The sequence below is a fragment of the Pipistrellus hanaki genome (genome assembly GCF_964339955.1).
Source record: "Pipistrellus hanaki genome assembly, chromosome: 3".
Classification (NCBI taxonomy): domain Eukaryota; kingdom Metazoa; phylum Chordata; class Mammalia; order Chiroptera; family Vespertilionidae; genus Pipistrellus; species Pipistrellus hanaki.
This window is the reverse complement of record NC_140505.1, coordinates 157,604,059-157,618,358: the sequence shown is the minus strand read 5'-3', so window position 1 is coordinate 157,618,358 and position 14,300 is coordinate 157,604,059. Positions and strand designations below refer to the sequence as shown.

The following is a 14,300-nucleotide window of genomic DNA, read 5'->3' as shown; positions in this document are numbered from 1 at the left end:
TGTGGCTCAATGGTTGAGTATCAACATGTGAATCAAAAGGTCATTGTTCTATTCCCCACTGTTCAGGGCACATGCCCTGGTTGTGGACTCGGTCCTCAGTAGGGGGGCATGCAGGAGGCAGCCGATCAGTGCTTCTCTCATCATTAATGTTTTTATCTTTCCTCTCCCTTCCTCTTTGAAATCATTAAAAATATATTTTAAATCATTAAATAAATAAAAATGAAATGAGATATGTGTTTATTTAACTTAACTCTTTTCTAAAATAATATAGACATAAGTCAAAAAGGTTACTTTGTTTTCCTCATCAAAAGGAGCTAAACAAACAATTTAAGAACTTGTTGACTGAGAAAACAAATAATATATTTGAAGGAGCAGTTGAGCAAAAAGCATATGTTGGGTTTACTCTGTATATTCCCAAGCTATAAACAGGAGAGAATATTAACCACAGCAGTGTGTGTGTGTGTGTGTGTGTGTGTGTGTGTGTGTGTCTTCATCATCTTAGACAATTTATTTAGGTAGGTAATTTACAAACCGGAATCTAAAAATAGCTGAGAAATCTGTGCTGTTTACCTTATCAATTCTTTTGTTTTGATTTCATTAGATTCCTTACATTCTTTTTACTAAAACCCTCTGTGTTTTTAGGGTGGAACATGTCTTCCATGTGGCTGGTGACATTTAGACTATTTTGATTAATTTGTTTTCAGGGAGGCAGAAAGCTTTGCTTAAGTGATAAAGTGTTGAAAAAGAGCTGTCTCAGGAGAATTTATACTTTGAATTTTTTCCAATTCCTCAACATTAGTATTATCTTTTTTTGTGGTCATTTTCCTATTGACTTTTTCGTAAGTACAATTTACTTGCACATTTTCTTTCACTGAGTATTTACAAATTAATATCTATACAAATGATTTCAATTAAACATTTTATTTATAATCACATTGAAATCACAAATTGTAGATTAGAACAATAGTATCTCTTCTTTAAGTATTGCCTTAGGACATATTGAAGAATTTTACAATGTGGTATAATATTTACGATGGTGTCTCTAATAATAAGTTTTAACGTGTATTCCAGGAGTTTAAATCCATACTACAGGGCTTTTCTAGACTTAAAGTCCTTGAACACCGATTCTGTCACCTCTGGGTTCACACTGACACCTCTGCATTAGTTCTGTGCTCTTCTCCCCAGTTAAACGCAAACTGTCCGTTTCTGTCCTGTGCAGTTAGCACCTGTGCTATTGAGCAAACTAAGGTGTGACATATTTCAGCTACAGTGCCAGGGCTTCAAGCAGTAGTATGGGAATCAGAGGGGTTAGGCAGATGAGAACTGTTGAGATAAAACAAAAACATGGTGCTTTGGAAGCTCATGGGAGAGCAGCCACCTCCAGGTCAGAAGAGAGGCCTGGGTGGAGGCTGAGGTGAGTTTGAAGGATGTGCAAGAATCAGAAGCAACAGGCAGACTGTCAAATTACAGCGGGGAGGGGAGGGAGATCAGGGGGAGATAATAGATCAACCGAAGGACTTGTATAAATGCATATAAGTACAACCAATGGACATAAAACTATGGGGAGGGAGGGGATGTGTGGGAAGGAGGGAGGGGGGCAATAAAAAAAAAAATCAAGAAAATATGTAAAAAATAAATAAATAAATAAATAAATAAATAAATAATAAAAAAAAAAAAAAAAAGAAAAAGAATCAGAAGCATTTTCCAAGGAGGGGGCAGCATATGCAGCACAGAGATGCTGGAGAGAACGATACATAGAGACCTGGAATGCTTTGGCTTTGCTCAGGGCAACTGCAACAGTTGCAAGGTGATCAAGAGGTCATACATACTCCATGACCTGTGAAGAGGTTGGATTTTATCCTGAAGGCCATGGGGAGCCATTATAGGGTTCTGAGCGGGAATGTGGAGTCAAACCTGAACGTAAGAAAGATTTTCTTTAGCAACAACCGATAAAAATGGATACATAGGGGGAGAGAGGCAGGATGGGAAGACAGGGGAATGGACCAGTTAGCAGGCAGGTGCAGGATGCAGGAAATGCACTCAGCTATAAGTGTTCAAAGCAGGATTATTTATCATAGCCCAAACTAGGAACAACCTGAATGCCCTAAACCAGTAGATGGTGAACAAGTTGTGATATATTTATACAATGGAGAGCTCTACTGCAGTGAGAAAGAATGAACCACTGTGCACAGGAGCAGCCACAAAGCTCAGCAAACATACCGTTAGACCAGAGAAACCAGACACCACTTCGAAAGCTGTCATCCATTCACACGAAATTCGGAAACAGGCACAACTAGATGGTGATGATAGAGTCAGAATGATGGTTGCCTTTCAGGGGCAGGGTTGGGACTCGGAGAGGGGTTCTTCTTAATCTTGGGTGTGGTTAGATGGGTGTGTTTGAAATTTATCACACTTAAGTTGTATGTTATGCTTCAATTAAAACATGTTTTTAAAAGTCCAATTTTACCCTAGACATGTACACTCTCCCAGTGTCATCCCCAGTCACTGTCTAATTAGTGACTTATTACCTGGCTGCTGCTCTCCTTCTCACTGAGGAGGGAGCAAGAGGCAGGTTTTAGTGGCCCCTGGAGGAATTCGTGGCCATGTTTTTTACCCATTTCATTCCATGGGTTGGTGCTTCTGCAGGCGACCTTTGGCCAGGATTACCACTGGATTACCAGTGCTTGAGCTTCGCTCTCTTCTCTGAAAAGGTAGGACTTGGTAAAACATAAACACATGATGGAAATCAGATATGCTAATGAAGTGCAAATAAGTTTATTTAAACCTAACAAACAATAGGGTGTTTTCCCCTTAAGCAAGCAGTTCGATTTGGAACTCGTACTGGGATTTTTAAACAGTTAATTGCTTCAGTAGCAATACCCTGTAGTTGAGTCTTTTATATTGATTCACGTATTTTAGGTTAGGCGTGTAGCTTTCCTCGCTCAGTCTGACTGCTGATGGACAGCTCACAGCCATCTTCTCCTGGCGCTGTGGCTTCTGTAAAGGGCGGGGAATAGGCCTAGTAAGCACAATTCAACAAATGGGATACTGCTAGTAGAGTATCACTGACAATATTTACAATAAACATCTGGTCTTGTGCCCTGAAATCTCACAGTACACATCTCAAACTTGGTATCTATTTTCTTTAATAACACCGAAGGCCCACTCAACCGTCCAACACTTCCCACGTTATTTGAAGCTCACCACGTGCCCAGTGCAGAGGGCACACGGTAGCTAAAGAGAATGGCCACTAATGATAGGGTGAGGAATAGTGTGGCACTTTGGGACGATAGCGTTATTTGTTTTGTCACACTGAATAACTAACCTCTCTATTAAAATACCTATAACTTTTAAAGGAATTTTAAATATATTTTTATTGATTTTAGAGAGGAAGAAAGAGATGGGAAACATCAATGATGAGAGAGAATCATTGATCGACTGCCTCTTGCTCCCCCCCACCTCCCAATTGGGGATCAAGCCCACAACCAGGCAGGTGCCCTGACTAGGAATCAAAGTGTGACCTCCTGGTTTATAGGTAAACACTCAACCACTGAGCCACACTGGCTGGGCCCTATTACTTCAAAATATCACCAAAAATGCACCTATTTTTGCATATTATCTAGGGATTTAATTACTTAATTAGATTTTCTTCAGGAAATAAACAGAATAAACAAAATTATTATTTAAAGGGTAAGGGGAAACTAACTACCTTTTCAAGTTGTTTGAATGGATACTTCTTAAATTTTTTTTTTTTTTTTTTTTTTATGAGAATCTATTTAGAAAGTCAGAAATAGAAGTGAACCATAGATGAAATGGGCTCAGGAAACAAGTTACAGCAAAAGGAGGGTGTGTGTGTGGGGGGGGGGGGCGTGGAGAGAGGCTTTGAGAGATGAAAGAGAGGAGAGGATGGTCCGCTGGGGGTGGGGGAAGCACACTCTTTGGAAAGAAGAGGGTGTCCTCCATAGAGAGAGCCGCTGGTTTTCTATGATTTGGAATAGTTCTAGTTTAACAGAGATTCTTAGGAATTAGGCATCTTTCTTTAGTTTTTTGCCAAATATAATCTCTGGTTTTCATACTCTTAAAGCATTTAGTACTTTAGCCACTGAATAAATTTAGTAATGAAATCTTTTTAAAAAAACATTTAAACTGTTCTACTTTACTGCATTAGTTAAATCTTAAAATTAAAGTTAGTACGAGTTTTAGTCTGGTAACCCCTTTGATCCAAGGAGCTAAAATTTTCCTTTAGTAATATATTTATTTTATTACTATTTCCTCCCCAAATTATTTTATTTTGGCTTTGAAATGTTTACCTATTAATTTAGTTTAGAAACATATACCTGCTAACGAACATGTTTTGATGTATAAAGTTTGGCTATTTGAAGTCACTATTGTGGCTATGAGTTAAAAAAATTTTTTTTTGAAGAGTTTACACACATAATTGTAACTATAAAAATTGTGTGTCAGAATTGATGGGCTCAATAGTTATGATATTATGAGTGAGAAGCCTATGGTGATTTTGACTTCATAGATAAAAAATACATGTCTTTTTATCCTCTATTAAGTAAAATGGTGGGTTTCATTGCAGAATACCATGAATACTAACATCAGGAAACTGATTCATTATACCTGAATGGTGTCTAAGAATTTGAAGTGGGTAAAAAAATCAGAAAGCAAGTAGCCACATACACTCATGTGTGGAGGAGAAATGATCCTGCTTTGCAGACAGCCTGTTGTAGTCGAAAGGCCATCGACACTGGTGGTCTGGTGATATTTGCCTCGGATCCCAGCTCTATTCCGGCAGAAACCTCAAGGGCCAGGGATGCCTCATTAAGTCCGATTTGATTATTGAACATCTGCTCTTCGCTACATCCCAGTTCTGTGGCAACAGTTAGGTCAAATATATTACCTAGCTTAGTAGCATAGGAATTTATAGATCCCATTGTCACATCTGCTGAATCACTTTCTCTCCTGAGCCAGGATTGGCGATTCCAAATGTCCTTGCAGACTCGACCAATAACTTTATCTTATAAATAAGTAGCTTTTTAGTGGTTCTGAGCATTTTCACATTTGGATCTGCCTCCTGCTGGCTGAGTAATATTGGACGAGTTACTGATAGAAAGGATTACGTAAAGTACTGTATATGTGTATATAACGGTTACCTTTGCATCTATCACATAGTAAGAGTACAGTAAGTGTTAGCTGTTTACTATTGTTCCTGGCTAGTTCAGTAAAAACAAGGACATATTTTCTTTTGAAGTGTTGGTTTACAATGAAGGTAGCAAAGTATATCTGCTTAAGGAGGAAGATCACAAATCTATTTGTACTTAAATCTGTCTTTTAAATATCACCTACAGTGATTTTTTTCCCCAGTAGAAACACATTATACCATTATCTGCTTATTGCCAGTTTCCTACCGATTCTGAAAGAGAGCACGAAATAGCACATGTAGCAGAAAGCACAAATATAATTGATGCCAGAGTTGAGGATTTTTCACGTTAAGGTTTTCAAAGTATGGTCTCTTGTCATACTAAGCTTTACCAGGAGTTAAACATCACAGAGCTTGGATTACACACATGCTTTCAACTATTTCTGAAGGCCCAAAAAAGTAGGCTGGGACCTAACAGAAGATGTAATTGCAAAACAGATGGCTTTTTATAGTACTCGAGCAAGAAGTGGAACCCAGTGATCTATTATTTTTATGTTTCTTAAGAGATTTTTGTGCCAATAAAATTAAGTTGCAAGGTCCCCGGCTGTTCCACCTACCATAAACATTTAAGAAAATTAGCGAGAACAGACCACATATAGGTTTTTTATGCTAATTTTCTTATGCCTGTGGTAACCCCCATTTTATGGTCTGTTTTAACCAGAGTTCTTTACAAGAGCAACTCCCTCAATAACATCTGTACTGGGCACTGGATTTATTTCAATATATGTAAAATTTAGTCATTTAATTTCAGATTTCAGAATAATCTACATTAATATGGTATTCCAAAGGTTGGCTCTGCTACCATCTATCCACGTGGCTTGGATCCAGTGATATGATCTGGCCTGGCCTCAGCCTTCTGTGTTCAGTGAGATGATGGTACTAATTGATGGCCAGTGCATTGCTAGCTCTGACGCTTTTTGAAATGGGTGACCTTTACGTGCCTGGAGGAAGGACCTGCATATGCCCATCCCACTCTGACATCTGCAGGTGTGAGGAATCCGCAGCTTCCTTAGAACCAAATACGTAGAACAAAATGTATTTTTTTAGTGTTGCTGGTAGGCTTGTGTCTTGAGAAGGAGAATGTGGCAAGGCTGGAATGGTAGAAAGGAAGTAAAAAGAGAAGTTGCACGTGCCACGCAAGATTAGTGGCATTTTGTGGTGAAACGTGGCCTTCTTGTTAAAGTCGACCCAGGCTACTGCCACTAGAGAGATTGCAACCGTCAGGAGTTGGCTTACATGAGGGCTGTGAGGGCCATCGGAGGCCTTGATCTAGACTGAATAGTGTGTATCTGCTTCCTTTCCATCATTTTTGTGACATCCCTTCAACCTACTACCCATGGGCGCTCTGACCTCTCCATGCCTTCTCCTCTGCTCACTCCTTCCTAGGTATGATGCTGTGTAGGCCTTATTACTAACACTGGCTTTATTAGTGTTCTGTGAGCTAGACATTTAAAAACAAACAAACAACAACAAAAAAAAGTCAATCTAATAAATATTATTGTGTTACCATGAGGTATTAGAATGATTTTACAAGTAGCTACTACCATGGGCAGCGGGACGGGGAGGGGGGCAATGGGGAGTGGAAGACGAGGGGGCAAAGAGGAAATAAATGACTTTTTGAAGATGTCAGTTAGTATATTAGACTGGTAGAAGGAATTATTTTGAAACTGACCTTACTTTTGAGTAGTTTCCAATAGCCCTAGTTATTGGAAACCTGTATCTGTTTTCTTATATAGGTAATTGTAAAGAACCTGCTTTTAAAATTATAATTATTGCATATTAACTCTATTTTTGCTCAGAGCGATAATTGACTGGTCAGAATTTATCCAAACTGTTAGTTCACAAATGAGTACCATCCTAGCAAAGTACTTTATTTCTAAAAGGTTTTGATATTGTTTCATGATCTGTTAACACTTCTGGGTATAAGAAAAGTTTATCTGATTATTAGTAATTCTAATAACTACTATTCAGAATATACTGTGTTCATTGTGCTGAATTTTGCTCTCTGATGTAAAAAAAAACAAAAACAAAACAAAAACAAACAAACAAACAAAAAAAACAAAACACAAAAAAACCAACAATAGCAACTAGTGGCTAGCATCAGCATTTCATTTAATTAAAGTAGCTACTCTGATTGTGAGAACTTTATTATAACTCAGTTTATCTGTATACTGGTTTTACAAAGAAAGCTATGGTATGCAGTAACCCTAGGTCTTAAGCAAAACTAGCAATGAAGGAAACGTTAAAATTGGTAATAAGCTGTCTGTCTGTATGCTTGTGTCTAGTGTCCAGGAAATAATGGAATTTACACAGAAGCTTAATGTTTACCACCATAGGAAGTTATACTGTGTGAGAGTACGCAGTCACCTCTTGTTATTCACCAGAGCCTTGGGTCACAACAGTTTTGTCAAGTGATCAATACATCACCTTGTTTTACATCTTTTTTCTGTTTAAAGACACCATATCTATATATATATAAAAGCCTCATCTGCAAAGTGTCCTCTTGGGAGTTCAACCGGGAGACCAGGAGTTTGATCGCTCTCTATGAGATGCGCTGACTACTAGCAGGTGGTACAGAAAGAAGGAAGGCTCCAGCCGGCAGCCAGAAGGCCCCGATCGGCCCTGATCACCGCCCAGGCCTGGGGATCCTACCCCTGCATGAATTTCATGCATTGGGCCTTTAGTCTATATATATATATAAAACCCTAAGCGACTGGTTGACGGGTTGATCATTTGACTGTGATGTGCATTGACCATTAGGGGGCAGCTCCTACGTTGAGTATCTGCCCCCCTGATGGTCAGAGTGCTCCCACAGCAAGAGTGCTGCTCAGCTGACTGACAGGTGCTAGATGCCTAGCTCTTGGCTGGCAAGCACAACTGCTGTGGTGTGAGACTCCACCGCTTCCACAGTAGCGCTACCAAGTGGTGGCAGTGGCAGCAGGCACAGCGATGTCAGGATTAGCAGGAATGACGCCTGGCCCAGGCTCGGGCTCCTCCCTGGCCGCCTGCCGCTTTGCACACATACCTTAGGGGATGTTGGACAGCCAGCTTCAGGCTGAAATTGGCAGTCAGACATCCCCCGAGGGGTTCTGGATTGCTAGAGGGCACAGAGTAGGCTGAGGGACTCCACTGGTGCACAAATCTGCACCAGGCCTCTAATTTAATATATAATGTTGATTCATTAATATTCAACTCACAGCTAGCAGCACTATAGCTTGTGCCTGAACAAAACTTATCTAACACACATCCCTAAGGCACATCACAGCTTTCTTGCATTTAGGAACAGTAGATAGTACTTTATCACAATGCTTGGGGGGACATTTTAATCAGAAAAATAACAACAACAACAAAAATGCAAGAACATAACACTAAATAGACTTTGACAAGGACACTTGTTGACAGAATGAAAGCAGACACAAGAAGGCAGAGCAAAGACCTGTCTAGCCTCAGCTGGGAACTCAAATTGTTCACTGCTGTGTACATGTCTGTAAATGACTAAACGTGCCACAAGTGTTAGTTTGGGGGTTAAAAATAAATCTTAGTGCCCTAGCTGGTTTGGCTCAGTAGATGGAGTGTTGGCCTGAGTACTGAGGAGTCCCCGGTTCGATTCCAGTAAAGGGCACGTACCTTGGTTTCAGGCTCAATCCCCAGCCCTGGGTGGGGCTCGTGGGGTAGACAACCAATCAACATAACTCTCTCACATCAATGTTTCTCTCTGTGTGTTTCTCCCCTCCCTTCCATTCTCTCTAAAAATTTTGGGAAAATATCCTCAGGTGAGGATTAACAGCAACAAAAATCTTTGTGAGTGGGTGAATTCACAAATAAGGAAACGATGAATAATGAGGATTGAATGTAATTCCACTGATTTTGGGGAAGTGTTTCCATAAATTCAGATGCTTAATTCCAGTAGGCTTTTAAGATAGTAAATGGTTCTTAAAGAACACTTGTTCAGCAGTGGCATGTTACCTAACAAACTTAGTTCTTATCAAAATTATTAAAATGGTAGTGCTTTGAATATAGAAACTTCATAATGAAAACACATGCTTCTTATATCCATACCCTCACAGTAGAACCTTACTTCTACCTGCATCATGGTTTCCGTGGACAAAAACCATTCCAAATTCCAACTGGGATTCCAAAGCCTGTTTGCTTCCTGAGTCTTTAGTTCCAAAGATGACCTGTCCATCACTCGCACCTACAATGTAGGACTTTTCCCCTCCTGTCTAGCTCTGGGGCTGGGAGCAGAGCTTTCGGAGTTGGGCTTTGGAGGGTCTGAGAGAAAGAGCGGGGAGTTCTAGGGGCCTCTGCTGGGAAGATGGATTCTTCAAATGACTCTCATGGCTCTAGGGAACCTAGGGATCGTTGTCAGTACAGCCCCAAACTCGACAGGAGCCATGTACTAAAACCAGCGGCCCTTCTAGAAATAAAGTGTGGGGCCATGGGGTTCATTGACCTGATCCATGAAGGCATTTTTCCTGCCCTCCTCAACAGTTCAAGGTTGAATTATATTAGTGGTGTTAAAACAGACACACAGACTCGGGGCTTCTCTGTGATGACCCGTGGTAGGAAGTCTGTGATCCAGTGGCTATAGACCCTGCAGGTTGTGATTAACTCGGGCAGTGTGATTTGTGCTCCGTGTTTTCCCACATCACTATAACTCTGTAATAGTTAACAGATGGACATGTGTTTTATGTTCATTTGTATTCACTTAATGATTAAAAGCTCATTAATTAACTATTAATGAGCTTTATAACTATAACTATTATAACTCTGTAATAGTTAACAGATGGACATGTGTTTTATGTTCATTTGTATTCACTTAATGATTAAAAGCTCATTAAGGTGAAACTGTGGTAATTTGGGTAGGAAAATATGTGGTGGTGTACTAAAACCTTTGTAGACATTTAAAAAACGGTGCTTTGTAAGTTTCCTTGAAATGACAGGTTTCTTGGTGGGGAGAAGGACTTGTAATGAGATCTGTTGTCATTCTTGTTAGGTTTCCCAAGTTTAAAATTTTTTTAATGATAAGAAATTAGGTATTCAATAGATTTTAACGCCACGGAGTTTTTGTTTGTTTGTTTGTTTTATCCAGCTCATTTATTTAAATCAAATAATTCAAATTTAATATATTATTGTAATTTAACACAATATATATTGTTTGGCCATTTTTTAAACTTAACTTTATTCCAAGACAGAATCATGCATATTCTGATTCTAATAGAGAATGTCTAGCAGAGAGGGAAACAAGTTCTGTTAAGTCCTAAGTCTTCTCTTTCCTTCCTTTAAATGTTCTCTAAATGGATTGGGGACAATAGCATATAAACCTCTTACTTGACGTGTAGAGTGCGCACCAGCCCATTAAGGGAGCTTTTAAAATTTTATTTACTGTGTTCCTTACAATTCGTTGGTTTCAGAACCCTTTCCCCCCAGAAACCCGTAAGAGCTCACAGGACTCCATGACTGAGGAACACCGTTACGGAATCAGCTCGTCACAGGCAGTGGCCCCTTTCTCTGGTTGCATGGGGGTTTATGAACCGCCTTAGCACTGCAGGGAGAGCTAAAGCACGTGCTGGGAAATTAGCATTCGGTCAGTCCTTCCTCTTGTTTTCGGGATGACAAGAACTATTTTTGTAACGTCCCTAGAGAAAGTGAGAGTATTGATATTCTCCTTCAACTCACCCAGGTGGCCAGGTGGCCTGGAACTGTCTTAGGTCCTGTAAGAGAATGTACATAATTAAATTACTGTTTGTAGTAAATACCACAAGAGAAATACAAGAAAAATTTTAGGGTTTCTAAAAGAAGCTTTTTAATAAGGCATTAATCTCGAAACACCATTGTTATTGTAAACCTCCAAGTCATGTTCTTTCTAATTAAATCAGTGTGTATTACACCTCATAAACGTTAACATTTTTTTAAAAAAAAAACCACAGAAAAATTGGACAACCATGGGACAATGGACAGACAAATCATATTTGATTAAATATTTGATGCAGGAAGAGTGGAGATTTTCAGTACTCATAGGAAAAAGAACCGTGTGTAATTGATCCTTAGCAGGCTCATAATGACACTTGAATAGAAGAAATCAAGGCATTTGGCTTGACTGTAGGAGAAAGTAAAAATTTCTGCTTGACATGCAGTGCAGCTAAACAAACAAAAACAAAAAACAAAAAAAAAATCAAACACTGGGAAATGGCAAGTGTAATAAAAGGTTACGGTTTATATTATTAGAATAACGTGATTTAAGAAACTTGTCAAACCCTAATTAAGTAAATGAGAAAAGGACATCTATGGGGAAGTTGTCAGCCACCAGAGGAATTCATTTCCTTTAACTAATATTCTCTGTTCACCTGAGCCTTGTGCTGTGCTTTGTGAAGCACCGGGGAGGGGTGAAGAGGCACTCAGTCCCCGGGGAAGAGAGGAAGGCAAGGGACATACAGATCAAAGGACTGCCCTGGAGTTATGCACACACCTCTGCAAGGCTGTAGAAACTGGTTCCATTATTTACAATTCCTAAAATGACACTTTAAAAAAAAAAATTTTAACCTCAGAAATGATTCTAATGAAATAATTTTTTTAAAAAAAGAAACAGCTTAAATGTTGAGCAATGGGACTTAGTCAAGTAAATGAGATTTATTTACCGAATAGGAGTGGCCTTACGATTAAAATGACAATTATAATTAAAACTATAATTATGAAAATAACAGTTATGAAATATTGTCATGACAGGTCAGTTGCATTCATGCGGCTGAATTCAGTTCTGTAAAATAAGGAAGCACATGGTCATTGATGGTAGTAGGATCATCCTATATTAAAATTGATTTGTAGCCCTAGCCAGTTTGGTTCACTGGATAGAGTGTCGGCCTGGGGACTGAAGAGTCCCAGGTTCAATTCTGGTCAAGGACATGTACCTTGGTTGCAGGCACATCCTCAGTAAGGAGTGTGCAGGAGGCAGCTGATCAATGCTTCTCTCTCATCAATGTTTCTAGCTTTCTATCCCTCTCCCAATCTCTGTAAAAAAATCAATAAAATATATTTTAAAAAACTGCTTTGTGTAATAGTTGCATACTAGAAGAAATCCTAAGATTCATTCTATTAAAAATGTTTTTTTTCTCTTTTTAGCTGACTGCACAGACTGCCTTCTCCGTGTTTGCAGAGCCAGAGACATGACCTGACACCATTGATGCCCAGTCTCAGGGCCCTCGGGTGACGGGCTGGTGCACCATGGAACTTAAAGTTTGGGTGGATGGAGTGCAGAGGATTGTGTGCGGGGTCACCGAAGTCACAACTTGTCAGGAGGTTGTCATTGCCTTAGCTCAAGCGATAGGTAAGCAAATTCCCTGGGGTCCGAGGTGAAGTGATTTATGGGTCCTGTTGCTTGTTTGTCTTAAATATTGATTTCTAACAGGTTTTGTTCATTTGCTTTCATGATACATCTCACAAGCACACTTTTATCACTCTTCCCTGTGCTTAGGTAAATCTGTAAAGACCCTGCCTCTCTGATCCCTCCCCCCTCCCCCTTCCCAGATTTTACTAAACTTGAGTCTAGAGTCTGTACTATCTTCCCTTCTGCTCTTGGTCCTTAACAATGGTTTCTGGAATGAAAGATGTCAAAACCCAGAGTCCTCGTTCCCAAGCCCCTCGTTGGAAAAATCCTATTTACTGCTCATTCTGTATGTGTTTAGAAAAGAAAATGCAACAAAGTAAACAACATGGATCTTTACTAGAAAGGTAATGTGTACTTTTAAAATCTTATCATATAGTAAAGATGACGTTGTCAAGTATATGCCTTCTGGCTCCATCTAATTCAGTTACTCTGATGCACTTTTTCTTCTTCTTTACTCCCAGTTTATCACATTGTCTGAGTGTTTTTTAGTTGCCTAAAACCCTTTTGGAACATGATGAAGGCAAAAACATCTACATCAGGAAAGCCAGTAATATGGGTTCAAGTTTATATTTACATCTTAAATCCATTATTTAGCAAGCATGTGTTCAGAGGAAACTGTTCAGCCCCTTGCTAGGTGTTCGGTGCCTCTTTGTCTTTGAGCTTCATATCAAAAGTTTATTTTATGTCACACTGGTTTATATTGAAAGCACGTCAATTTAGCTCAGGGTTGAAACAATCCAGTTTAACATTTTATAGAGACATGTGTGCCACCTGCACTGTGGCAGATGCACCGTTAGAAGTTGGCAATGCCATATACAAAGATAGAGGGGTTTCTTTTGGTTTTGCCGTAAATACTATATAGCACACTCCTGTATCAAACAATGCTGAAAATCCTAGGCTTTCACATCTAACAAAACTTTCTTGCAATTGGAACTAATACTATGTTATGGACTTAAGTTTATCTATTAAAGAGGGGAGAATTCACGTATTTAATTTCATATTCTTTATAACCAACTTATTTTAGTAATTTTCCCTTTTAAAAGTTTCAAAGTTTCACATAACTTATTTGAATTAAATATTACCGTATTGTGTTTTTTTGTTTTTTGGGTTTTTTGTGTGTGTTTTTTTCCTTAGTGAAAAGTAGGATTAGAAAGTGTCAAACTTTCTAAGTGTTATATTTGGGAATCAAGCCATGGACAGTAGTAAAAACAAACCAACAAAAACACACACACAAAAGGCATGGCGCTTGGGAAGTACACACAAGCTTCATTTGTCTACATCGTAACCACATTTCTGCACAGAATTTCTAAGGGAAGATGCCCACGTGTCCCAGGTGTGAGTTCATCCGTTTGCACTCAGGAATGTCCTTGTTTGTGAACAAGCTGAAAAGAAGTTTTTAAAAAAAATATATTTTATTGATTTTGTACAGAGAGGATGTGAGAGAGATAGAGAGTTAGAAACATCGATGAGAGAGAGTCATCGATCAGCTGCCTCTTGCACACCCCCCACTGGGAATATGCCTGCAACCAAGGTACATGCCCTTGACTGGAATAGAACCCGGGACCCTTCAGTCCCCAAGCCGACGCTCTATCCATTGAGCCAAACCGGTTTCGGCTGAAAAGAAGTTTTAACAGAACCTGCTCTCCACTTTTGCCTCCTCAGCATCTCGGTCCAGACCTGTTTTGAAAAGTTGATACCTTGAATGAGGAT

General features: G+C 39.3%; 1 protein-coding gene across 2 annotated transcripts in view; it reads left to right on the top strand.

The window, feature by feature from the left end:
- The window catches only part of RASSF8 (Ras association domain family member 8), a 96,720-nt gene that overhangs the window by 70,084 nt on the left and 12,336 nt on the right, over positions 1 to 14,300 (top strand). For both annotated transcript variants that reach the window (XM_084877252.1, XM_084877251.1), the window contains exon 3: positions 12,326 to 12,530. In XM_084877252.1, the coding sequence (XP_084733378.1) occupies positions 12,428 to 12,530 (103 nt within the window). In that variant the 5' untranslated portion in view covers positions 12,326 to 12,427. The remainder of the gene's footprint in view (positions 1 to 12,325; positions 12,531 to 14,300) is intronic.